At 41.1% G+C, this 24,316-nt stretch overlaps 1 protein-coding gene across 1 annotated transcript in view; it reads right to left on the reverse strand.

Moving 5' to 3' along the window:
- LOC136447689 (protein sidekick-2-like) overlaps positions 1–24,316 on the reverse strand; it is a 35,736-nt gene that overhangs the window by 2,583 nt on the left and 8,837 nt on the right. The window contains exons 4-29 of the mRNA XM_066446731.1: positions 22,688–22,821; positions 21,965–22,076; positions 21,424–21,614; positions 20,883–21,164; positions 15,278–15,394; positions 14,653–14,685; positions 13,766–13,936; positions 12,830–13,108; positions 12,450–12,584; positions 11,519–11,686; positions 11,204–11,274; positions 10,714–10,945; positions 9,974–10,089; positions 9,479–9,680; positions 9,160–9,258; positions 8,735–8,926; positions 7,573–7,872; positions 7,236–7,376; positions 6,917–6,963; positions 6,471–6,524; positions 6,138–6,191; positions 5,788–5,874; positions 4,995–5,178; positions 4,021–4,122; positions 2,871–3,052; positions 1,691–1,804 (exon numbers count right to left, since the gene is read on the reverse strand). Coding sequence (XP_066302828.1) covers positions 1,691–1,804; positions 2,871–3,052; positions 4,021–4,122; positions 4,995–5,178; positions 5,788–5,874; positions 6,138–6,191; positions 6,471–6,524; positions 6,917–6,963; positions 7,236–7,376; positions 7,573–7,872; positions 8,735–8,926; positions 9,160–9,258; positions 9,479–9,680; positions 9,974–10,089; positions 10,714–10,945; positions 11,204–11,274; positions 11,519–11,686; positions 12,450–12,584; positions 12,830–13,108; positions 13,766–13,936; positions 14,653–14,685; positions 15,278–15,394; positions 20,883–21,164; positions 21,424–21,614; positions 21,965–22,076; positions 22,688–22,821 — 3,799 coding nt within the window. The remainder of the gene's footprint in view (positions 1–1,690; positions 1,805–2,870; positions 3,053–4,020; positions 4,123–4,994; positions 5,179–5,787; positions 5,875–6,137; positions 6,192–6,470; positions 6,525–6,916; positions 6,964–7,235; positions 7,377–7,572; positions 7,873–8,734; positions 8,927–9,159; positions 9,259–9,478; positions 9,681–9,973; positions 10,090–10,713; positions 10,946–11,203; positions 11,275–11,518; positions 11,687–12,449; positions 12,585–12,829; positions 13,109–13,765; positions 13,937–14,652; positions 14,686–15,277; positions 15,395–20,882; positions 21,165–21,423; positions 21,615–21,964; positions 22,077–22,687; positions 22,822–24,316) is intronic.

Consider the following 24,316-nt stretch of genomic DNA (forward strand, 5'->3'; position numbering starts at 1 on the left):
ACAGAAAGATAAGATTTACGTTCAGTTTTTTGTCGCCCTTGTCATAGAAACAAAAGCCCAGACAGCACAATACACATCAAATCGGTGTTTATTTTTGCAACGGGCAAATGACTAGTTCATAAAAGCACATATCCAAATCAACTCGTAGATCATAGACCCAAATACAGAAGATCGCGAATGGTCGATGATAAACTAACTTCGCCGGCTACAGTGAGAATATTTGCTTGCAAGTTGAACCCTCTCTCCGTAGCCGACTCCCTTAGCATACTATTCAATCCTTGATCTATTTGGCCAATTTCTACTATTATCCCCAGTCATCCTCGGGGCCTTTTAGAGGCTATGTCGATGACGTGCGGTCCAGGTTTGGGGATAAGGTTTCGAACCCAAATCACCCGTATATCTTATACCTATGGAGCAGTGACGTGAAACAGAACTTCAATGTTAGATATCGAGTTCTGTGGTTTAATTTGGGAACAATGATATGCTAATTATACTCCGCGTGGGTACGTCGTCTTGTCTTTGTTTACAACGTGACTCAGGCTTAGAGTCAGACAAATGGGAGTCAAAATTGCACCAAGAGACGCCAATGTTTGCAATGAAAACGCAAAGCAGGCAATATGCTGGAGTTCTCCTTAATCAACGACTTCGACCCATACGTCAACGGAGTGAAATCATGAGAGCATTCGTTTTGTTTTCAATACAACGCCATGCCACACATTTAATGCGTTATCGTTTGGCACCAGTATTTTAGGCTTTCCTGATTATGTAACGAATTAGACACGTATCAGGGGTTTACACAATGAGGTTTTAAAAAATCATAGGTTTACGTCATTTTACCCAGGGCAAAAAGTTTAAACAATTACTCAGGCAAGGCGCTCCTTGCTCGAGGTAAATTTTCACGCACTTCACAAGTCTCTATTATCATGGTTAATTATTCCCGGCACGAGATGTTTCCTAAGGTGGGAAACTTTGGACACTTTGTGTGCACTTTTGTGTGCACATGTGTCCAATCTTGGTGACACGGGTGTAGGAAAGCCGTGTACACAGCAAGGAAATGTTGGGTTTCACCATAGTGCCCAAGCTTGCAAACTTGTGGAAATCTTTGTTTCCATGCAGTGTCCCAGAAAAGCACTCCAAATGACCAGACATCACTCCCAGTAGTGTACATCCTTTGGAAAAGGGACTCCGGAGTCATCCAGCGAATAGGGAGGCGGGTCTGTGGGACATTGCCATAAGTTGTTTTAGTATTGGGATGATTGTAGATAGCACAGTAAATGTTTTGACGATTACACCCCATGGTATATTTTCGAGCTGCTGGATGTGTTGAAGCGCAATTTTAACGATAGTCGATAACCATTACATCTCGCAACGAATTAAAGCATCTTCTCTCAGGGATTTCAAACGCTGCCAAGATCTAGAGTTACAACAAATACCGAATGCTGTAATGACCAAAACGTCACGTAGCACACATCGTATATACATAATAGTAAATATGAATGAAATTTGAGAAAAGGAACAGTTAGTCAATTTCCCAAACGTTGGTGTTGCCTGCTGATATCAGCATGGATCCATATTGATATTTTTTTTTAGAAAAGCTGCACTAGTGTCAGGGCCAATACCTACCATGTGAACAACTCCTACCCGTTTTTAATTGGGGTATATCAAAATCAAAAAAAGGAGAAATACAGACCTTAGTGGTTTTCTCATACTCATGTCCCTCGCGAGAGAACCCAAAGTTTGACAGCTTGCATGTTTTCTCCCCAGAAACCAGCACGTTTCGAGTGGCAAGGTCACGGTGGATGATCTGAAACATAGAGCGGTTGTTGCATTTTTTTAAATTTTCAATCAAATACAAGCAAATCAAGTTTACACATAGTACATTGCTAAACTTTCTTCTAACAGAAATGTATACACGGGACAGATTTTCAACGACCACTGTCACCTTCTTCAAGATGGATAATGACCAATCACTTTCGAACGTAAACTTGTGAGAGTTACAGACAAGTGATTGGTCATTATTGATCCTAAAGAAGGCAACGATGGTCGTTGAAAATTTGATCCGTCTGTACCTTAGTGTTGGAAGAAAGTTTAGTATTGTACTATCATAATGGTTAATACCGACACCGATCAGCTTCCATGATAATCAAAGATTACACATATACACATATGAATTTCGTGCGATGCCATCATTGAATCTTCATGCAGAGTCACCATAGACTTTATAAGTTCTCAAAATTTTATCCTTTAGTCTGACTTTGTGATTGTGGTATCTTTGGAACAACATCGACTTTATCATATGAACTTATGATTTCCACTTCGCCTATATAATCCATCTATCTATTTGATATCCATTTATATGTTTGGCTGTAACGAGCGCACAGCCAGGGATGCCAAAGTAGCATGTGGCTATTACAAAGACGTATATTACTGTTTCGTATTCCCACCCTAAAATACCCAATACATAGAGCCAAACAATGTTTGTTTTGTGCTTGGTACATAGGTCATAGTAGATTAGATGGACCAAACCTTGCATCATTTTCTTGCTTGCTATTACGATCACAGTAAAGTGTATGATAGGGATACGATGGTCAACACATGACGTTGTGAAGTATACGTGAACAGATGCGTTTATCATCATCAAGACACAACCTCACTAGCCTCCATAGCTGGCTCTCTTTGCCTTTTTTTTGCTTATATTACACTTTTTGCTGTGCCTCCTTCTTGTACTGGGTCGTTTCTGCAGCCAGTCCGTAACGGTTATCGAAGCCTGTTATGGAGGCTTCAACCTCGCATCAAATGAATTAGACTCCATAACTATTTGTCGCTGTATTTTGTTCTGTACGAGTTTCAAGTGATTATTTTGTGGGTACCTTCTTTGCTGATAAGAAGCTCATGCCCTTTGCCACATCCAGAGCAAACTTGATCAAGTCCTGTGGCAGGAGGGACTTGCTGTCCCCATGCAGGTTTTCATATGACTGCTGACCACGGCTGGTCCTCAGGACAGACTGCAGACTTCCACCGGACATGTACTCAAGGATCAGGTAGGATGGCTCTGAGAATTTAAAAGCAAGACAGTTTTAACATCATATCTCTTTGATAATTGAAATTTTGAGAGAAGATACAACACATTTGCACAAATGAACGTGACTCCCCATAGAAAAACCTATTGCTAGAAAAGCTATAGTCAATAATCTAAGCCATGTCCACTGTGTCCAGTCACCGCATTACATGGTCTGAACACCCTGCAGCTGCTGTCAGTCTTTCTTCAAATCTAATGTTGACTACAGATCACGAGATAACAGACACGACATATCACATCACAATAACTAACTTTTGTATTTCACATTTACGATATTTCAAAACTTCCTTTCGTCGTTTAAACTTCATAATGTTCACTGCCATAGTTAAGGATGTGAAATACTAAAATTCATACATTGCTTGCTTTCTAACCTCAAATAAAAGTTTGGTAAAAGAGAAGCCTTTGGCTGTTTTCAAGATGAGTAATTAAATACGGTAAGAAAGTTTAAGCCCTTGCACACACACACACACACACACACACACACACACACACACACACACACACATGGACATACACACACACAAAACTAGACAGTCATGAAGTTCAGTTCCATTAGCATTGGTTCACATTGAATAAGGTAGAAGATGAAGTCCACTTTATTGTAGATTTTAGTTTATACAGCAACGGTAGAAATGTATTATGGGAATTAATGTCTAATATTGAAAAATTCATTTTTATCATGCGCTTTGACCATACAATATTTAACAAGCCCATCTAAACTTATATTTCTAACATCACAAAGAGACGAGAAGAAGCCGAACCTACGAGTTAGTGTAGTTTTAGAACCATATATTGTTTTAAATTAGCATCAGAAATCATGTGTGTCATCATATGAACATAACCATGTATTCTGTACCTGTATACCTTTACTTAGCCCGTGATAGGGCATGAATGTACAATAAAGGCTATTATTATCATTAAAATGCACTTGATGCACGAACCTTCCAGAGTGCAACATCCCAGGAGACGTACAATGTTTGGATGCTTGTCCACCATCTTCATCAGCCTCAACTCCTCGACGAAATTGGTTGCAGGAGAAGAACCTGACACAGATTTACAGAAAATAGAATATAAGGTTCACAACACTGTATCGTCAAGAGTACACACACATACACACACACACACACACACACACACACACACACACACACACACACACACACACTCACACACACACACACACACACACACACACACACACACAAACACACAAACACACATACACAGCTCACACACTCCGAAAAAACCCCACACCTACAACAAAGGAAAATTATCTGCAATAAAACCTCGTTTGTAAAAACTTGTATCTTAATCTTATGTAAAATTGCCCTGTGTATCCAGGTGTGAAATATTATTATTAGGTAGGCCGACTACTCTCTCTTCGCAGCCAAGGGCTGAATTGCGAGGAGCTTACAATTGGCGGGGCTAGATCGCAAGGGTCTGGAGCGGCTGCCATTCGGCATTAACTCAGGTGACCTCAATACGACAATTGCCCCATGTGCGGCCATATGACTGTAGGGTTTGAACCACTCACACCGGGAAGGACTACTACTCTTTTCGATGAGTGCGGTGGGGTTTCTAACGTGCTCGAGGTGTGGCTCTCCTCAAGCACGGGACCTCCATTTAACGTCCTATCCGAGGGGACGTCCCTAACCGAGGCTAGGTACTCATTCACACCTGAGTGAAGTGAGGAAAGTCGTGTAAAGTGCCTTTCCTAAGGGCACAAAGTCAACGGGACAAATCAGGGAATCCCGGATTCGAACTCAGTACCTCTGGGGCCAAACACCCTGCCACCGCGACGCCACGAATTGTACTTAGTCATAGTCTTGCAATGTCCTTGATATAGTACAACTTGCATGCTGCGTTATAACAACATTGCGTAGGATGACTTCAACACATTAACAGTTGGACTTACGGTTCATCGTCTTGACAGCCACGACAGAAGCACCCGTCTTTCCTGCAATCCCCCATGCCTCCGCCTTGTAAACTGCTCCAAAGTCTCCCTCCTGAAGACAATCCTTAATGGCCAGCAAGTTACGTGGGAATTCGTAGCTTGGGCCCACGTCTTCATATTCATTTTCAGCATCTCCAGGATTTACCTGCAAAGCGGAGATAGAATACCACATTCTGCACACTAATACATAGATACATTGGTATAGATGGCCACTTCAGCATGCAATAGTACTTATTTATTTATCTATTTATCCATTGTTAAGTGTTACAGCACACTACACTGACTCTCGAGGCAGCATGGCAGATGTTTGAGAGCCAACGGTTAGGGACAGACAAATGCATAAACAATTGCACTTTACACAGATTAACTACTTATACAATGCTACTATCAATCATTAAGTCAATTTCAACAATTCAATTTGACATCGTAGAGTCATCATTATATACAAAAGATAAAATAGGCAAGTACATTCGGAGGTCAGAAGTATTTTTTTTTACTTTTAATAAAGGCTGGCAAGAGAAAAGACAAACAAAAGACAATATAATAAACATATACGTCCGTATATGTATATAGGAATACTGTTACTAGTAGTATGACATTAGTTGAACAGGCATGCTATTGTTGACAATAGTGATAGTGTTACGGAGTCTTGATAGTATTCTCGGCTTTAAAACTTGATACGAACCTAAAATATTAGATATACATTTTATCATCCAGCATTGGCATGGTAACAAGTATTCTTTTCAATACTTACCTGATTTTGAAGGGGATGCTGTAGACCCTGGTAGCCATCTGCACTATGGTGTTGTAGTCCTTGGTACACGTGATCAACGCCCACGGCCTAGGGGAAATACATTGCCAGACATCAACCCAAGACATAGCTGATAGCAAGCGTTTTTCAAAGATGCAAACTTTAATACATAAGAATAATATTCTAACAAAATATCAACTGTCTAATGTCAGTATAGCTAATTATAGATTTCTCAATTATCAACCAGAAGCGATTAGAATATCAGAAGTCAGCCGAACAGAATTAATCTGCTGAACTTTGGAAAAAATTGGCATCGTAATATTTACATGTTTAATGTGTAATAATTTTTTTACCTGGCTTTGAAGGGGAAGTGTTTGCTGCGGGCTCTGATCATTGGTATTCTGAATCTGAAATAGCACAAAGTAGAAATATCACGGGTGACTCAAAGAATGCATATAAATTTAGTCCACAAAATGATAGCTATGATATTTGACTACTAGGCAATGATTTTGTATTTGACTAGATGATTTGTTAATCAGTTTTCAATTTGCGATATTTCAACATCGACGTTAGTCTGGTCACCATTGGAAACAATAATTGTTTCAAACGATGACCGAAAAATTCCTACATTTTCTTGACTTGGTTATATGATATTTGACAATTATAACAATGGTACATGTGCTTACCTGGTCTTCATGGCACCGCTGCAGGCTTTGATAACCATCATTGATATTTCCTGTCTGATACGTTAAGAGATAAATATTACAGGGGTCTTTGAATTATCATATTCATATCTGTGTGTCTGTGCACGCGGTTCATTGGTCAACAAGAATCTTATCACGTGGTTCATGATAGTTCATATCTGGCCTTTATTCACATTTGATATGTTAAATGGTACATTGTATATGGTATTACGTAGGGTTCAAAATGACAGGAACGACAAGGTTAGCATGCTGGTGAAACATACCTTTACAATTAGATCTAAAAATGAATCTCGAATCTAAATAGGTTAGAGGGCTATAATAAATGAGCTGCCAATGCAAAATACCGTAGTTGCCTATTACATAGCGTGTGTTGCTACGGCTTTTTCCATGCCTAGAGTCTTTAGGTATAAATCATGTTTGACAGATACCTGCTGGGAAAGCTCTACATCATCTTCTCTCCGCTCTGTCGTAATGCCTTAGAGAAATTAAATAGATTGTATAAATATCCAAAAGGCTGAGGACGTGTTATGGTTATTATGTGTGCTAAAAGACTATATTCATGTTAATTCCGAACAGGTAGGTCACTGCTATGGATAGGAAATACGCTGTGATGTGAAGGGACTTTATCCAGTCGCACATTTACATTTCATGGTCTAACAATTGCTATATGTATACGAGAATATGTACAATTCGAAACTACATTGCTTGAAAAAATTGTTTTGAAAGAGTGACTCCTAAACAACTGACCTGTACATTTGCCTTGTGGCAGTCCCAGCCTGAATAAAAGCAATGCTGCAGCTGCGATGAAACTAACCAGCAATCCACCGAGTACACTGATAATGATGATGACTGTAGATGTCGAAGAACTTTCCGGTTGACTCTCTGCTGCTGTGGTAATAATGAAGGGTGTGGGTGTGGATGTACTACGGAATTCGGAATGGGTGCCTGTAGTGTGCAATGTTCCATTCGAACCTGTGCCACTGTCCATATCATACAATTTTCCTCAACACTGTCAAAGAAAAAAATCAATTTTTTTGGCCATCTTCATTGAAAATGACACCATGCATAAATATGCGACACTTACGTGCTGAGATGGTTCGTATCCTCCTGGTTTCAGGTGTGTACACACTATCTCCCACCACGTTGGAGGCCTTCATCCTGAACACATAGTGTGTGTACGGCTTCAGGTTGGGAACTGTCAGGGAAAGTGCGTTCTCATCGTTGGAGATGTACACAACGCTCCACTCTGGGTCTTCCCCGACCTGTGCTTCCACTGTCCAGATGATGATTGAGGTCTTCCCGCTGTCCCCAGGGGTGAACTGGATGTAGACGGAGTCTGACGTCACTCTGGAGATGGTTACATTTTTTGGGGGCTCTGGTCGATCTGTGGATACAGAAACATACGTTAATAATGAAAAATGACACATTTGATCGAGAATAGCATAAAATGTTAGAAAAACTTATAAGCTATGACAGTCAAGTCAAAGTCAAAGTTTATTGCACAACGATTGTAACAGGTACAATGTAAGGCAAAAATAAAATACTACTGGCTACTTATATCAAACTACTAAAAGCTATAGGTAGGTTCTATGCTATACAATGGTTAGGTTCTAGGCTGTACAATGCTCTTTTCAAACTACATGAAGGCACTATCTATATAATATTGTCAAAGGTAGATGATATCAACAGGAGGTACAATAGGGAGTCGTATATGTCAATTATACAATTACATGATGAGGAGATGAATGTCTTATACAATCAAATCGCTATTTCACGGATTCTTTTCTGCATAGATGTATAGATATATTGGCCTAGATATGCAGATATTGTTTCAGGACATGTCATAAGTACACGAAAAGTCTCTGTTTTCGACTGAGGTAATGTTACATTTGTTTTGCCTTTAATTGTCTGCATTAACTTCACTACTTAATCTTTATATGTTAGACATTCCATTAAGAAGTGAAATTCGTCTTCGACATCTTCTTTACATGTAGGACAAAGTCTCTGATTGGCTTGGACATTTCTGTGTCTACCTTTTTTCAATTTCAAGACAGTGTGCTCCAATACGGAGTTTTGTAGTGTGTGTTATGAAGGATTTGTTTTGGACTGACTGGAGGTAGTTCTCTATATGAAAGTCTGTTTTTATTTTTTAATCATATACAGCATTATTTTTCTGAATAAGCTACATGTTTCTCCATTCACAAGACCACCCATCTGCTGTATCTATAAGTTTCCAGTACACTGACCTGGAACTTCTCCTGAGGTGATAGTGGAGACGACAGCAGGTCCCAGCCCCACTCTTGTCCTCGCACGAACGTCAATCTCGTACTTGGTGAGCCGGGTGAGTCCCGTCACACGGTACTGCAGGGTGTCGTTCTCTACAGGGTGCACCTGGCGGGTTCTGGGCAGGTTAAACTCCTGGACACCAACCTCGTATCCTGGAGTCACAGAGAAGGGCAAATGGTACCTTTAAACTCAGGTATTTAAGACATCAGCAGCTACTATAAGACATTACCGGTAATCTTCTTCAAGCCACAATGACTCCCCTACTGTCCAAGCCGTTCTGTCTGTAACAACACTAAGCAACAGGTAGTATCACTGGATAAGCTCCCACTTAAATCCAACAAGACTTTTAGTTGTTTATATTGAGCTACTCTGTTGAATGCTTTACCCAGCAGAACTCCGTTCACGTCTCTCGGTTGCCTCCAGCTCACCAGGAACGACTCGTCGATCACCTCTGTGAATCGCAGGCAGTCCACAGAACCAGGGTCTGGGGAGGGAAAAGGCAAGGGTCTATAATTGGTGAAAGGTAGCTACTTGCACAATTAATGTACTTGGTCATAAGATTTGCGAACATAAATTACTCTCCAGTCTACGACTACAACGAACCTGAATTTTAACTCAAAAATACAGAAAATCCCCTTCAGTCAATATTTCTTTATCTTTAGGCTCACTACGCAAATGACACAACATGACTGTCCAATACTTACAATCTCCCAGTGTGCGGACCACTAGTAGGTTGCTGAGTGGGCCATCCCCCACACTGGTGTAGCAGAGCACACCGATGCGGTACCGAGTGAACTTGCGCAAGTTGACCATGTGCTCCGTCTGCTGATTTGGCCCAGGTAACACCAGCTGGGTGATGTTAGCTGGGCGTCGTAGAGGGTCCCTGTCAACCCCCCAGGCCTTCATCTACAGAACAAAAGAATACTGTACACTATAGCAGGATTCACATTGAACCAAGGGATGCAAATAGCCTTATATTTCCCTTAGTTTGTAAATAACCAATATCTTAAATTGTCAGTCAACTTATATTTGGCTGCAGTTATCCTTTTAGAAAGTGTATGAATTTTTAACTGAGTCAGCAAATATGCTGATACTTTTTGCCTTTTGGGGTTGCAATTGGAGAATGGAATTGTCAAAAATAATATCAATTGTCCTTCGATATTGTGTCTATGACATATAAAGCTTTGACACATGCCCACCTTGTACCCTTGGTTGATGCCATTGATGTAGGCAGTGTTGCAGCCTGTCCATTTCAGCTCCAACACAGAGGAGTTCACAGATGTAACCTCCTGAAGATCAGGTGCTCGGGTGGGAACTATCAGATACACAATAAATGTTACACACTTTACATACAAGGTATATGCAAGATTAATGATAACCATTATTTTCATAAAGCATCTCTGATTTTTTTTAAATACATCTTGATGGCTTCCATTGACTCACCGTTGTATAAACAATAATTTATCATGTAGTCATCCATATGCAGCTGCAATGGATTTTTAAGTCAAGTTTGTTGAAATCACCCTCATTAAATCAGGACCATATCGTTAGCTCGCTCGCGTAGGGGCCCTGGTCTTCAGCGCCGGTAGACATGGGTCTGGCGACGTCACCACATCTGACGCAAAGGTGCAAACGACGCTGGGAAGTTATCAACCAATCTGATTACGTGTCACATCGTTACTCTATGTTCAGAACAAATTAACCGCCAAAAACCGCCAAATAAGGATAGCTCATTAATTATTCATGATCAACTGTCAGTAACGGCGCCAGAACCATGTCTACCGGCACTGAAGATCAGGGCCCCTACGCGAGCGAGCTAACGCGGCCTATAGGGGTCCTGATTTAATGAGGGTTGTTGAAATTAAATCCCTGACATGTTACGGGTCAAATTACCTCAGAGGTGAACTGGATGTAGACAACTATCACAGCTTCATCTTACCCCCTTCTGCTGTCCTCTGACTGATTGGATTGCTGTACACCCCAACACCCTCTATGTTGTACGCAGCAATGCGAATCTCGTATTCAGTGAAGACGATCAGACCATCTAGCACGTAGCTAGTCGCTGACGGATCGCTGATGTTCCTCTCGTCAGCGAAGGATGCCAGGCCGATGATGTTGTAGCTGATGATGTAACCATACAAATCTCCATTCTGGTTCTCTTCTGGTGGAGTCTGCAATGTGGAGCAATCACATTCAAACAATGCGTCAGTACAAGTGCATCCTACTTCAGCCATACCAGTCTCAAATGATACATAAACACTGTAAACTTATCCAGAATATATGATCTGAATAAAAACATGATGTATCCTTTTATCTTTATCAAGATAAAAAAAAAAAATATGTAAAAATGTGTTGTTTGTTCCCATTTGGACAATAATCTTCTTGGTGTTAAAGGGCAACAATGTGTAACACACAGCTTAATGACTCACCCTCCACTCCAGCATGATGGACTCGGTGTCACGGGCACTTGCCAACACCCCCTGGGGAGGAGCATCGGGTACTGCAGGAGGAGGACACAGAACTTATTAGGACTGGAACGTTTGACTCCATGTGCAGAACATGTTACTGGTGCTGACTGTACAAAGGTCTGCAGGCTTTTGAAAGAGCTTCATTATGGGATAATTATATATCAACAATACAGAAACAGCAAGACAAGTTTTAGAATAGTGAAAGCCTAAGAAAATTCAGCACAACCAATTTTAGACATATCACAAGGTGCTTAACAAATATACAATGCAGTATACCTTCATTAGGCAGCCTGACCCTCGGTGTGGGGTCACTAAAGGGTCCACTGCCGATGATGCTGACAGCCTTGATGCGGAACTGGTACCCCATGGAGGGACGCAGGTTCCTCAGCACCAGGCGGGTGGAGGCAGGGTCCACGCTGGACTGCATCACCGCCCAGTACTCATCTGATGGGACAGAGGGGGGGGGGGTCATACTGAGAACACGGCCATACCTGGAGTACTCGGCACTGCATGCAATATCACAACATGTACATCACGCATGTCACACAGCTATTGTTATCCATCATGCCACAGGTAAAAGTTCTTTTATCAACCTTTTATTCAAAATTAGAATATAAGATGCTTTTCTGACCACGGGACACTGGCACGTTGAGTAAGCTCACACAAATGAATCATAGTCTGCAACAGTTCGTGTCAAAAACAAGCAAAATAAAATGGTGAAAGCAAAAATTATAAAAATCAAAAGAAATCAAAGTGCTTCAGAAGTTTTGAGGGTGATAGAAGTATAAAAAAGGGTTAGTTGGGTCAGTCGACCTGTTGAGGATGGGCAGAAGCAAAGAAGGGGCAGGGAGAATGACAGGACTCTTACCTTCACTGGAGAGGGATGAGGGAGGAGAGAATACAGTGCTCCTTTCTCAAGGATACAGAAAAAACCGAGAGATAAACTTTCAAGGGAAACAGAATAGAAATATAATATACTCCTCAGAAACTCCTCAATGCAGAAATCTACTGACTTCACCTGGGATAACACATACAAGCCATACTTCAAGGCAGCACTTGCTTGTATGCATTTCAATGCTTTCTCACAAATGGTATAATCATGGCAACGTACGTACCAGCATACAAAATATTCTGTGCATTTGACTACACATCAACTGAAACAAACCACTGGAACTTGAACTGCAAAGCAGACATGCTGGAAACTTACTGTCTTCCTTGACCTCCAGGACGAACCTCTCGATGGGACTGTTGCCATCAAAAGGGATGTCCCAGTTCAGCACAATGGCCCTGTTCTCCACAGTACTCAGTACAGCAGTAACACCTGTGGGCTTGTGGGGGAGCTCTGTAAAGGGTGGAGATAGAAAATGGTAACTTGAAACGGAAAGTTGAACAATAGACCAAAAGTCAGAAATCGTTTAGTAGAAATTGAAGCTTGCGGGAGACTTTTGACCAAGGTTTACTCAACAGATGATGATATATACAATCATTCCTAGCATACACTTTCCTCTTACCCTATAATCATGATATCATAGAATTTTACGTGTTTTAATATTATAAAAACAGACTGGAAATTTAAAATGCACTCACCTTTCACCAGCAGGTATGCACTAGCCGTGTCATTCCCCCCAGCTGAAGTGACGTTACATGCGTAAATCCCCACATCGGCCACATACACAGATCTGATCTGCAGTGAGCCCTGCGCAGTGATGGTGTAGCGACTGTCGGGTCGGATGGGCTCCCCATCCTTCCACCACGACAGGTGTATGGAGATGCTGGTGTCATGTGACACCCCACACTCCAGCACAGCCGTCCTACCCTTAATGACCTCTGTAGGGTCACGAGGGGGTGTCGTGATCTCCGTTTGAACTACAAAATACAAAAACTCATATCTTCAGAAATGCATCACAATGTCACCATATTTTGTACAATGTGCGTCTAACAATAATTGTATAGACTTATTGGACTAAATGCTGTATAAACATATTTTATCTAACCCTTACCTCTTCCCTCATGATCTTACTGAGCTTCTCATGAATAAACAAAGGTTCAAACAAATCATGCCATGAAGGATTCTTGTCTTTAAGTTCAAAACAAATCATAATGAGGTAGGAATCGGCGTTCTAACAATCAAAGCATACTTTTCTGGTCAGTTGTAATGGGCAACAAAATCCTACAGTAACAGATAGAAAGTGGGGTGTCCCTGTGCTGTAGTGGTCTGCGCTTCTGTTACTAGCCACATCTGGTTCAAATTACTTTGACCAGAAGGCCCGGGTTCAAGCCCCAGGTAGGACACCCTGGACAAGAGGCGCATTGAGTCATACCAAAGACTTTATAAAAATGGTAAATACTTCTGAAACAGTATGAAAGTTCAACACACTCCACTGCCAGTGGACCAGCCCCTTGCTGCAGTGATTGCACCACGGTGTGGGCCAGGGCTATAAAACGGAGATGGGCACCGCCCTAAACACCTATTGGTGTGGGAGGATTTTAACTAGCTAACAGATAGACAGTGACTGTACTCACTCTGCACAGTGAGTGTGGCATTGGCACTGACAGCCCCGATGGAGTTGGAGGCGGTGCACATGTAACTGCCGCTGTCCTCCTTCCTGGCAGGAGAGATGAGCAGGTCGCCGGACTGCAGGACCATGAACCTGCCCGACACCGAGGTGACCGTGCTGCCCACCAGCACCTCATCTGTAAGTTACACAGGTTAAGCCATGAGAGAACATCACATCAAGAAAATATGTCTCATTGTTATTTCACACGTAAAGGTTGGGTTATGATACACAGCATTATCTTCTAAATAGTTGCCGAGTATAGAGTTAGCATTAGCGTTCTCGCTAGATTGCCGTTTCGGCGTCTTTAAACTTTCTTTAGGGGCATCCAATATATTTCTGTCAAAACCGCCATACTGCCTGCAAACGTGCCAAACAATGTATTGAAGTGTGCGTTTTGACTATTTGAGTTACAATTTCCTTTACAAAAATGCAAAACAACTTTTGATACTGCTAGAAATTCCAAATGTTCCAGGGGAGTATGCCTCTGAATCGGGGATTTGTTTTTGAACAGAATTTTCCCTCGACAATGCACTCTACAGTTAAGTTTGACAGAATACTGGGAAAAGCATGCACACATTGAAAAACAACTTGTTAAGAATAATTATAATTTTGAAACACAAGTATCACTATTCTAACAAGGACAGTGGTATCAGTAATGTTTATAACACTAGCAAACAACACTTTCTACATATTAACACAAAAACATACGATTTGATGAGTGGCTAGCTCAAGGACTCAGTTCAAGCACAAGTGTCAAACACAAACGTTAACACAGACACAAACAAGCGTCACAAGAAGGAGGTTCAGAGTGACAGGTAAGTCTTGCATCTAATTCAACATGGGTGAACCTACCTGTAAGGGTCACACTACCCAGGACGGCTACACCTGTGGTCGGTGTGGCACAGCAGAACATAACGGTCACGCTAGTATGTACTACATTACACGGATGCTACCAAGAACTATGGGGTACAAACTAAACACGGGTTTCTCATTGATTTTGCAAAATAACTACTGAAGGTGAATTTAGTAACAAACGGTAAATAAACATAATTGTTTGAAACATTTGTTTGACCAAAAACATCAACATTTTTAAACCTTATAAAAGTATGATGGCAAAACTGTCTTGGTATAAGTCATTGAGAAGTTGAGTTTTACCTGCTATGGGTACTTTTATCTACAACATTTGTATTGTAATGAAGAAAACGCAAGATTTATCATAGGTAAAACAAAAATCAAAATGTCCCCCTTTTACCAATATGTTATAGTACACTTCTGATTTCATTGAAGGAATCTTGAAGCAAATAACCTCAATACTGTGATAGAAGCAACAACCAGGAACTAAACCCTAAAATAACTTTAAAGAAAAAAACCCAACTTGTCATACACTATTCCAGCATTTCAACATAAAACTAACTTTCACCATCTTTGCATATTCTAAAGCACATTCATTGATGTAAGAACAGCTTTTGAATCTCACCTTTGTACCACGTTATGGTTGGGCGGGGAGCACCTTCAGCAGAACACCTCATACGAGCCACGCTCCCATCCACCACTGAGGTGTGGGCAGGAGGGTCGATGATGTTGGGAACAATGCCTGTGGACAGGATAATCACTCATCAGTTCAACCATTAGCAATGGCAGATTATTTTCTGACAGATGTAAAAATGACATTTTTATAACAATGACAATTTTCATCTGAAGGAGATAGGTTTATACCATACCTTGCTGATTTCCTTCCCTTTCTATCACTCACAAGCATCTAGTAAATCTTATCTATGTCTACCCATGTCATACTTATTAAGGCCAGGAAATTTTCAGCATCAAGTTATTTGGTTGAAAGATATCCTCTTCTGGACTGGAAGCAAACTACTGACTGGACTATACACAACTGACTAGTTCAATAGACCCCTTTCCAAATACCGCGGCCATTTTGAATCCAGGGCGCGCTCACGTGATTCGAGCGCGGGAAAAGTGAAGACCCGGTAAGTCCACAAGCCAGCGGTAAGGCGTTCCCAATAGAAACCAGCGTTGAGTCATCTTCGGCGGTGAGATGTTCTCCTCCTCGGTGAAATCCATCGATATATTTGCATGGCACAAGTAGATGATATTGTTGTGGAGACTTGGCCTAGATATCGGCCAGTAAAATTGTGAATTTCTGCTACTTTTCCATAGTTTCTGCCGGGATGTTGAGCGCGCGCTACAGTGATAGAATGCTAATATGTTTACACCGCGTGCTTGTAGTTTCCCTAATAATGTTAGCTAAAGTCGATAAAAATCCCACAAAACATACACTTTTCGGATCATTTTAGCTTCGTTTAGGTATGAATATAACTCTTGAGCCTTTTGGCTGTCGTGACAATGCCAACATCATCTTGAAATTACGTTAGTTTGAGGGAGGGTTTTGTTTTCTGTGCAGCGTTACATCGACTTCGCTCAGCAATATTTGACATTTCCGTTGAATCCCACAAAAAAAAAGACGTGAAAATATAGACTTGAGTTCAATGTCCTTTTGGGTACAAATTTGGCAGCATTCCGGCGGCTTTTTGACGATCTTTTTGGATGCCAAGAATTTACAAATGCACTAAAGTTTCTCAATATGCTGACGACTCAAATTTTCCGTTCGAACCAAACCTTGAGTCATTTTACGCCCTGTTGTCCGATCTAGAACATTTCTCAGAAATCTCTGGTCTTTACTTAAATGCCGACAAATGTAAAATTTTGCGATTAGGTTGTCTGAAGTCTTCTAATTTTCGTCTGCCTACGCACTTACCTTTACAGTGGGTTGATGGTGGAGTAGACATATTAGGTATTCATATACCTATCGACATGAATAGTATTGTCAATGTAAATATTGAGCCCCGACTAGAAGGGTTGGATACCGTACTGCGCCCTTGGAAAGGTAAATCCATATCATTATATGGTAAAATCACCATTGTTAATTCTCTGGTGGTTTCCCAGTTTACTAATTTATTTCAAGTTTTACCATCGCCGGATGACTTGTTTTTCAAAAGGTGTGAGAAGAAAATCTTTTCCTTCATTTGGAACGATGGCCCTGAAAGAGTGGCACGTAAAGTCTTGTATAACTCGGTTGAAAATGGGGGGTTAAATTTGAGAAATTTGCGAATATATGATAAAACAATGAAAGCGTCATGGGTGCCAAAATTGTATTTTCATCCTGAGTGGTTTGTTTCGCGGTCAATAATTTCTCACCCCCGCCTCCGTTTGAGTTTACTACCCTTTTTTCATCTGCTCTCCGTCACATCTCTAAATCTTACAACATTTCTATCTCAAGTTCTTGATGCCTGGTACGAATTTCAACATTTGGAACCCACGTCGCCAGATGGGGTTAGACGACAAATACTCTGGAATAATTCAAACATTGTTATTGATAATAAACCTATTTTCTTTACTGCTATGTTGAATAAAAATATAATCTTTGTTAATGACTTATTATCTAATGACGGCCTTCTGATGTCGTACCATGAATTCTGTTTAATGTACACGAATATTTGTGACCAACTACGTTATCAACAGATCATATCCGCCATTCCGTCGAGATGGAAGAATCTACTTAGCAGGGAACATACAAAGAATTTAGTATGCATGATATCTCAAAAGAACTACGATTGGTTAAAACATGTTAAGATCAACAAAGCCGTGTATAATTATTTTCTTGTATGTAATAATCAAATTACCGTGGCGCACAAAATTAGACTATCTTGGTTTGACTATTTTGATACACATGTGCCTTGGAAAATGGTCTTTACAAATATCATTAAATCTACTATTGACCCAAGTTTGAGGTACTTCCAATACCTTTTGATTTATAAGTTTTTACCCTGCAATAAAATTCTTCGAACGTGGAATTTGACTGAGTCAAATTCCTGCTCGTTTTGCAATAATGATGAGGAAACCTATGTACATGTCTTTTGGGAGTGTGTTCATGTTATTGCTTTCTGGATTGAAGTGGAAAATTGGTTGACCCATGAAGTCGGTCTAACTTTAGATTTAACGTCTTTTATGATTATTTTTGGTGAACTGTCCTTAAATACATCTCCTTTAAAAAATATCATTATTTTACTGGGCAAAGTCTTTATCTTTCGGTCCAGGCGCTTTAAATGTTTACATTTGCAATCTTTCAAAAAACTAGTATCTTTCTATCAGAAAACAGAGTTTCTTATTGCATCTCGGAGAGGGAAGCTGGAGAAGCATCGGGGTAAATGGGGAACTTTATGTATGGATTAGATTCTTATTGTTTTTCATGTTCTGTCAACTGTTACACTTTAAGTTTGTTATTCTTGGTTCAGTATATTAGTATTTTGTTATCTCGTTAAAAGGCACGCTTTTTTGTTTTTTCAGACTGTTTGTCATAGTTTGTCATGTATATTTGTACTTATCTGTATCTGTGTATTTTCTTGAATAAAAAAAAAAAAAAAAAAAAAAAAAAAAAGAATTTAGGCTTGAGGACTCCAAGTACGTGAGTGAAGTTGTGTTTTCCATTCTATCTGACGTTTCTTTAAATCATTTTGCGCGGCAATATTTCAGATATCTGTTGGCCGGATGGAACCCAAAAAACATTAAATAATATTGACTTGAGGACTGAAGGACCTCCGGCCGATATTTTTCCTTTTGTTGTGGGGTTTCATCCTGTGGAAATCTAAGATATTTCCGCAAAAAGTGATGTAATAAAACGCTACAAAGAAAACACGCCCCCTGCTTCACTCACAAGTCGAGAAAAACCCCGTTAAGCATACACTTTTCGGGCTGGAATCCTTATAGCTACTTAGATAGAAATATACAGAATTTTACCGGTTGTGACTTCCCCTGGGAAAACGCGCGTTGAGAGGGGGTCGTGTTTCTGTCTAGCCTTTCTTTCTTTTCTGTCTAGCTTTTCCTTTCTCTCTTGTTACATCGCTCCGCAAGCGATATTTGACATTTCCACTGAATGCAATCCCAAAAAAGACCTGAAAATGTAGGCTTGAGCTAAAGGTAATTTTTGGGGGGAATTTAGCAGAATTTCGGCGGCTTCTTTTGACGAGTTTTCTGAAATATCAAAACCTAAAGTACGTGAGTGAAGATGGAGTGTTTTCACTTTGCGCCGTAATATCTTAATTTCCGTCGGATGATATTACAGAAGCGTGAAAATATAGGCTTGAGGGCTTTGCGAGTATAAAAATTTGACGGAACTTCGGTGGCTCCTTTGACTTTGACGATATTTCAGTGCCAAGATTAGCTTGATGAAGTTCGTGAGTGAAGCAGGGGGCGTGTTTTCTTTGTAGCGTTTCATTACATCACTTTTTTGCGGAAATATTTTAGATTTCCACAGGATGAAACCCCACAACAAAAGGAAAAATATCGGCCTGAGGTCCTTCAGTCCTCAAGTCAATATTATTTAACGTTTTTTGGGTTCCATCCGGCCAACAGATATATGAAATATTGCCGCGCAAAATGATTTAAAGAAACGTCAGATAGAATGGAAAACACACCTTCACTCACGTACTTGGAGTCCTCAAGCCTAAATACTTGGCATCCGAAAAGATCGTCAAAAAACCGCCGGAATGCTGCCATATTTAAGGACATTGAACTCAAGCCTAGGCCTATATTTTCACGTTTTTTTTGTGTGTGGGATTGCATTCAGCGGAAATGTCAAATATTGCTGAGAGAAGTCGATGTAACGCTGCACAGAAAACACGACCCTCCCTCAAACTAACGTAATTTCAAGATGATGTTGGCATTGTCACGACAGCCAAAAGGCTCAAGAGTTATATTCATACCTAAACGAAGCTAAAATGATCCGAAAAGTGTATGTTTTGTGGGATTTTTATCGACTTTAGCTAACATTATTAGGGAAACTACAAGCACGCGGTGTAAACATATCAGCATTTTATCACTGTAGCGCGCGCTCAACATCCCGGCAGAAACTATGGAAAAGTAGCAGAAATTCACAATTTTACTGGCCGATATCTAGTCCAAGTCTCCACAACAATATCATCTACTTGTGCCATGCAAATATATCGATGGATTTCACCGAGGAGGAGAACATCTCACCGCCGAAGATGACTCAACGCTGGTTTCTATTGGGAACGCCTTACCGCTGGCTTGTGGACTTACCGGGTCTTCACTTTTCCCGCGCTCGAATCACGTGAGCGCGCCCTGGATTCAAAATGGCCGCGGTATTTGGAAAGGGGTCTATTGCAACTTTTTTTACATGCTCAACTGTATACTGCTATGTGTGCTAATATGTAAGAGCTTTTGAATCTGGGAAACCCGGAGTATCTTAATGTAAAGAGATATCAGCACAACAGGCTGACAACAGACATAAATTGTAAGCTAATCACGCTGAGCTGGTGCATGGGTGGGTGGGAGTATGGAAATGTGCATGCAGGGAGAGAACAAAACAGAAAACAACGTCTCAGACAAACCATTCCCCGGGCATCAACCAATCACCAACAACTTCACAATTTGAGTGGTGTTAAAATCAGTTTTTAGCAGAAAGAAAGAAATGAAAGGGCTACTAGAGGCTGAAATGGAGAATTGCTAGTGAAGTTTAAATGCATATAAGTAGAAACATTAGCTTTCATAGTTTTACATAAAAGTTGAGTAAGTTTGCTGAGCTCAGTTTAGGAAAGCAGAATTCTGAAGAATCAAGACAAATGAGGTATGTGTCAACTGGTATGTCTATTGTTATGGTTGTGTACAAACCCCAATAAGCGTTCGAATCAATCCAATTTTGGCCCTAAACTTCAACGTAAATATCCCTGTCCAGGGAACTAAAAAAGTTTAAAAGAATATCTGGTTAAAGAGTTAACTAACTTCCATGCCACACAATTAGGATGCATACAAGTAGCTAGTGAGAGCTTTATGAGATACATACTAAAATTCAAGAACTATAGGTTTGTAAATAATGTAAGTTTGGTAGTAAGTCTTACATTCCACAAAATTTGCACTGGTTCAGTAATGGGAGAAAATATAAATAAAAACAACAACATTGAAATGATTGAATTGATTGAAATGAAATTGAAAACAGAGGAATGAATTAAATGTCTCAAATGTTGTAATTTAAGTCAGGTATCTCTACTCACTCTGTACAATAAGCCTGGTGGATGCGTGGACACTTCCCTGGGCATTCTCAGCAAAACACTGGTACATGCCCTGGCCCGCTTCGCCTAAGTTCATGATGCGCAGAGTCCCGTCCCTCAGCACCTGGTACTTGTCGCTGTCCGCAAATGACGCGATGTCGACGGCATCGTAGTACCACTTGATGGTGGGCTGGGGCGTGCCGGCAGCCTGGCACTGGATGTCTATGGAGTGGTCCAGGTTTCCTCTCCTTTCAACAGGAGGTCTCCGGGTGAACACCGGTTCATCTACAGGGTGTCAAGACAAAACAGAATTATATACATGTTTTTCCCGTCTGTCTTGTGAAGAAATCTTGCCTATTCAAATGACTTATGAAGTAAGTATTACAGGATGAAAGACTGTAATGTGACAGTAAATGCACCTTAGTACATGTTATCATAACTATAGAAATGTAAGTTTAATAGTAAGTCTTAAATTCCACAAAATCTATCATTTGACATACTGACATGACAGAAGATCATTGCTGCAGGCACCACTACTACTGACCATAGATGGTGAGGTTGGCGTAGGCTGAGGCGGGACTGTACGAGCTCCCGGCCAGTCTGGCCTCACACTTGTAGATGCCCTCGTCGCTGTCCGTGGGGACATTGATGGTCAGTTTCCTGTTGAAGTCACTCAGACCAGACGTGACGACCTGTCCATCTTTCTTCCAGGTGATGGTCAGGCTGTTGATGGGACTGTACAGAAAGACCAGACAATCAGACAACATTCATTTTGTTCTGAACAAAACACTTCCCTGCAACGTTGTGTTTTGTCACAGAGACATGTTTCCTTTAACTGTCACTTCTTTTTATCAAACGATAAAGTCAGTTTTGTTGCTGGGAGACAGTTTCAAACAAACAAATGTGTGTTTTATGCAAAGTAAATGTTGAGTAACTGTTACCTTGTATATCCAATTACCTGGATGTCTAACCTTCATTGATGGAAATGTGTGTTTTATTTCAATTCACTATCATTGATATATTGTATTGACTTCAAATTTAAATTTGCTAATGAAGTTTGAAACAAAGTGAACACTACAACTTACTTGGCATTAGGCACACATTCAAACACAGCTTGGTTGCTGCCCCTCTCCACATTCTGGTCTACAGGAGGGATCACAATGGTGGGCTGGATCTGTTGGGTGGAACTCACAGACCCTAATAAAGGCAAGACAACAAAACATACATGAGACATCTATCTAATAATCTTTTAAATTACAATCTTCTCTTTATCTTGTAAGATATTCAAATAACAAGACATTTAAGCCATGTCTAAATAGTTCAACATCCTACTTTATAGGCAGAATGCAGATGAGCAACGTTTTCTTTTCAGCATTAGGTCTTGTCAAGATTTTGCAGAACTGCAAATGTCTGCCAGGTGGCCTCATTGAACAGTTTCTTGGCCTAAGACATGGATGGGGGTGGGGTTGTACAGATGTGACATTGAATTTAGCCATCCCCAATACTGTAAATGCATTTAAGTTCGCGTGGTTTTTATTTCGCGGTGGTGTGAAAATAGAGTGTTTGCGGGGGTTTTAAGTTTGAAACAATAGTAGCGATACAGCCATAGCTGGGTAAAACGTTTCGCGGTCGTTTTAAGTTCGCGCTGAAAGATCAACGCGAAAACCGCGAACATAAAACCACCGCGAGCATTTCTGCATTTGCAGTATATACTGGTAGCTGACGGACATGCTCTCACAGCATAATTGATATTCCTGACACCCAAAATAATCAATATGAATATTTCTGTGGAAAATCAAGTTACTCACCTCTAACAGTCAAGGTGATGGCTTGACTGATTCTGTCATCAGCAACATCGTCATTAGAAGCCTTACACTTGTACTGTCTGGAGTCAGACCCCGAAGAGGACAGGAGGACCAGACGGCCATCAATAGTGATGAACCTACAGGACAATGTGATTGGAATTATTCTTCCTGCCATTTAGTATGATATTTCCCCATAATAAATTCTGCAGCGTAAATATCATAAATTACTGAACACCTTGTTAGAGTAAAGTAGAGTAGGGTTCATGGTCAGGTAGGATGTTCTCTCAGTTTAGACCGCTCCTTATCTGTCTCGTTGATGACTGTCTCATAATGGGTTTAGGTTTATGATCCAGTGTTCTTACTGAAGTAACAATTTGAAATATGGAGAAAGGTAATTTGTAATAACAAACCGCGACATCGTGAAATCCCTGGAACGCTTCGGGTGCAAGCTCCGAAGCGCCGTCATGTACGAGAAGGACCGGGACGAAGACAAGAAGCTGACCAGATGGAAGAACGGCAACAGGTTCGTGTTCATAGAAATACCGGCCGAACCTTTGCCCGCCAAGATGACTTTTGGTAACTTTAGAGGTGTTGTGAAACACCGGGAACAACACTACAGGAAACCGGAAGACATGACCTGCGGGAAATGTCTGCTCAAGGGGCACTACAGCAAGATCTGCCCCAACGACATCGTGTGCAGGGACTGCGGCATGTCAGGGCACAAACGTGGTGACCCTGACTGTCAGTACCTCACAACTCAACACCAAGAAGCCGAGATGCCATCTCCATCGGCTGAAGATGTCATCGAGCGGAGTTTCCGTCTGTACGTGGAGAAGGAGCCAGCTGCAGCAACATCGCCTGGCACTTCCGGCAACAACGAGGGTTGCCATAACAACAGCACCACTGAGGTCAACCAGACCACTTCCGGGGCACCAGCTGAGCAGCATGGCAGCCCGAAGTCAACACCGCCGACAAGTGTCAACAAGAAGGGCCGCAGACGATCTAGGACCACCACCCGGCAACATAAGGAGGGACCCAGCGCTAGTGAGCAAGACGATGCGCTGACGAGGATGATGAAGGAGGCGAGGAGGCGTGCGGTTCCAGCCAGCACACCGAGGAAGAGAGGGCTGAGTCCGACCAACGATTCCAGCCCCCCCACATCGCAGAAGAAGGCCCGTGGAACAGCTGTGGACAACAACACCTGATCACGCGCGCGAGCCTGACGTCTGCATTCTCGCCGATGACGAACTTGGAACGGAACGGACTTATGATTTATCGGACTTTCGGACTTATGGATTTGACGCTAAGGACTTTTCTGTGTTCTGGTATGGAGCTCATGTCCAACGGACAAAAAATGTACAAAAACTGGATAATCTCTGGTGAGTATGGCTGATCTTCATTGTTTGTCCTTAAATGTTAAAGGAATTAGAGATAAAGTTAAAAGAAAGACTATTTTTAGATATTGTAAAGATCAAAAAGCGGCCGTAATATTTTTACAGGAAACACATATAACTCCGGAGGTAAAGACTGAATTTGATTTAGATTGGGGAGAGAAGGGTTTCCACTCCTGTGGAACCAGTAAAAGTAGAGGAGTATCTATTTATTTCGGACTAAAATGTAATGTTGAAAATA

Source organism: Branchiostoma lanceolatum, chromosome 13 (assembly GCF_035083965.1).
Source record: "Branchiostoma lanceolatum isolate klBraLanc5 chromosome 13, klBraLanc5.hap2, whole genome shotgun sequence".
NCBI lineage: Eukaryota > Metazoa > Chordata > Leptocardii > Amphioxiformes > Branchiostomatidae > Branchiostoma > Branchiostoma lanceolatum.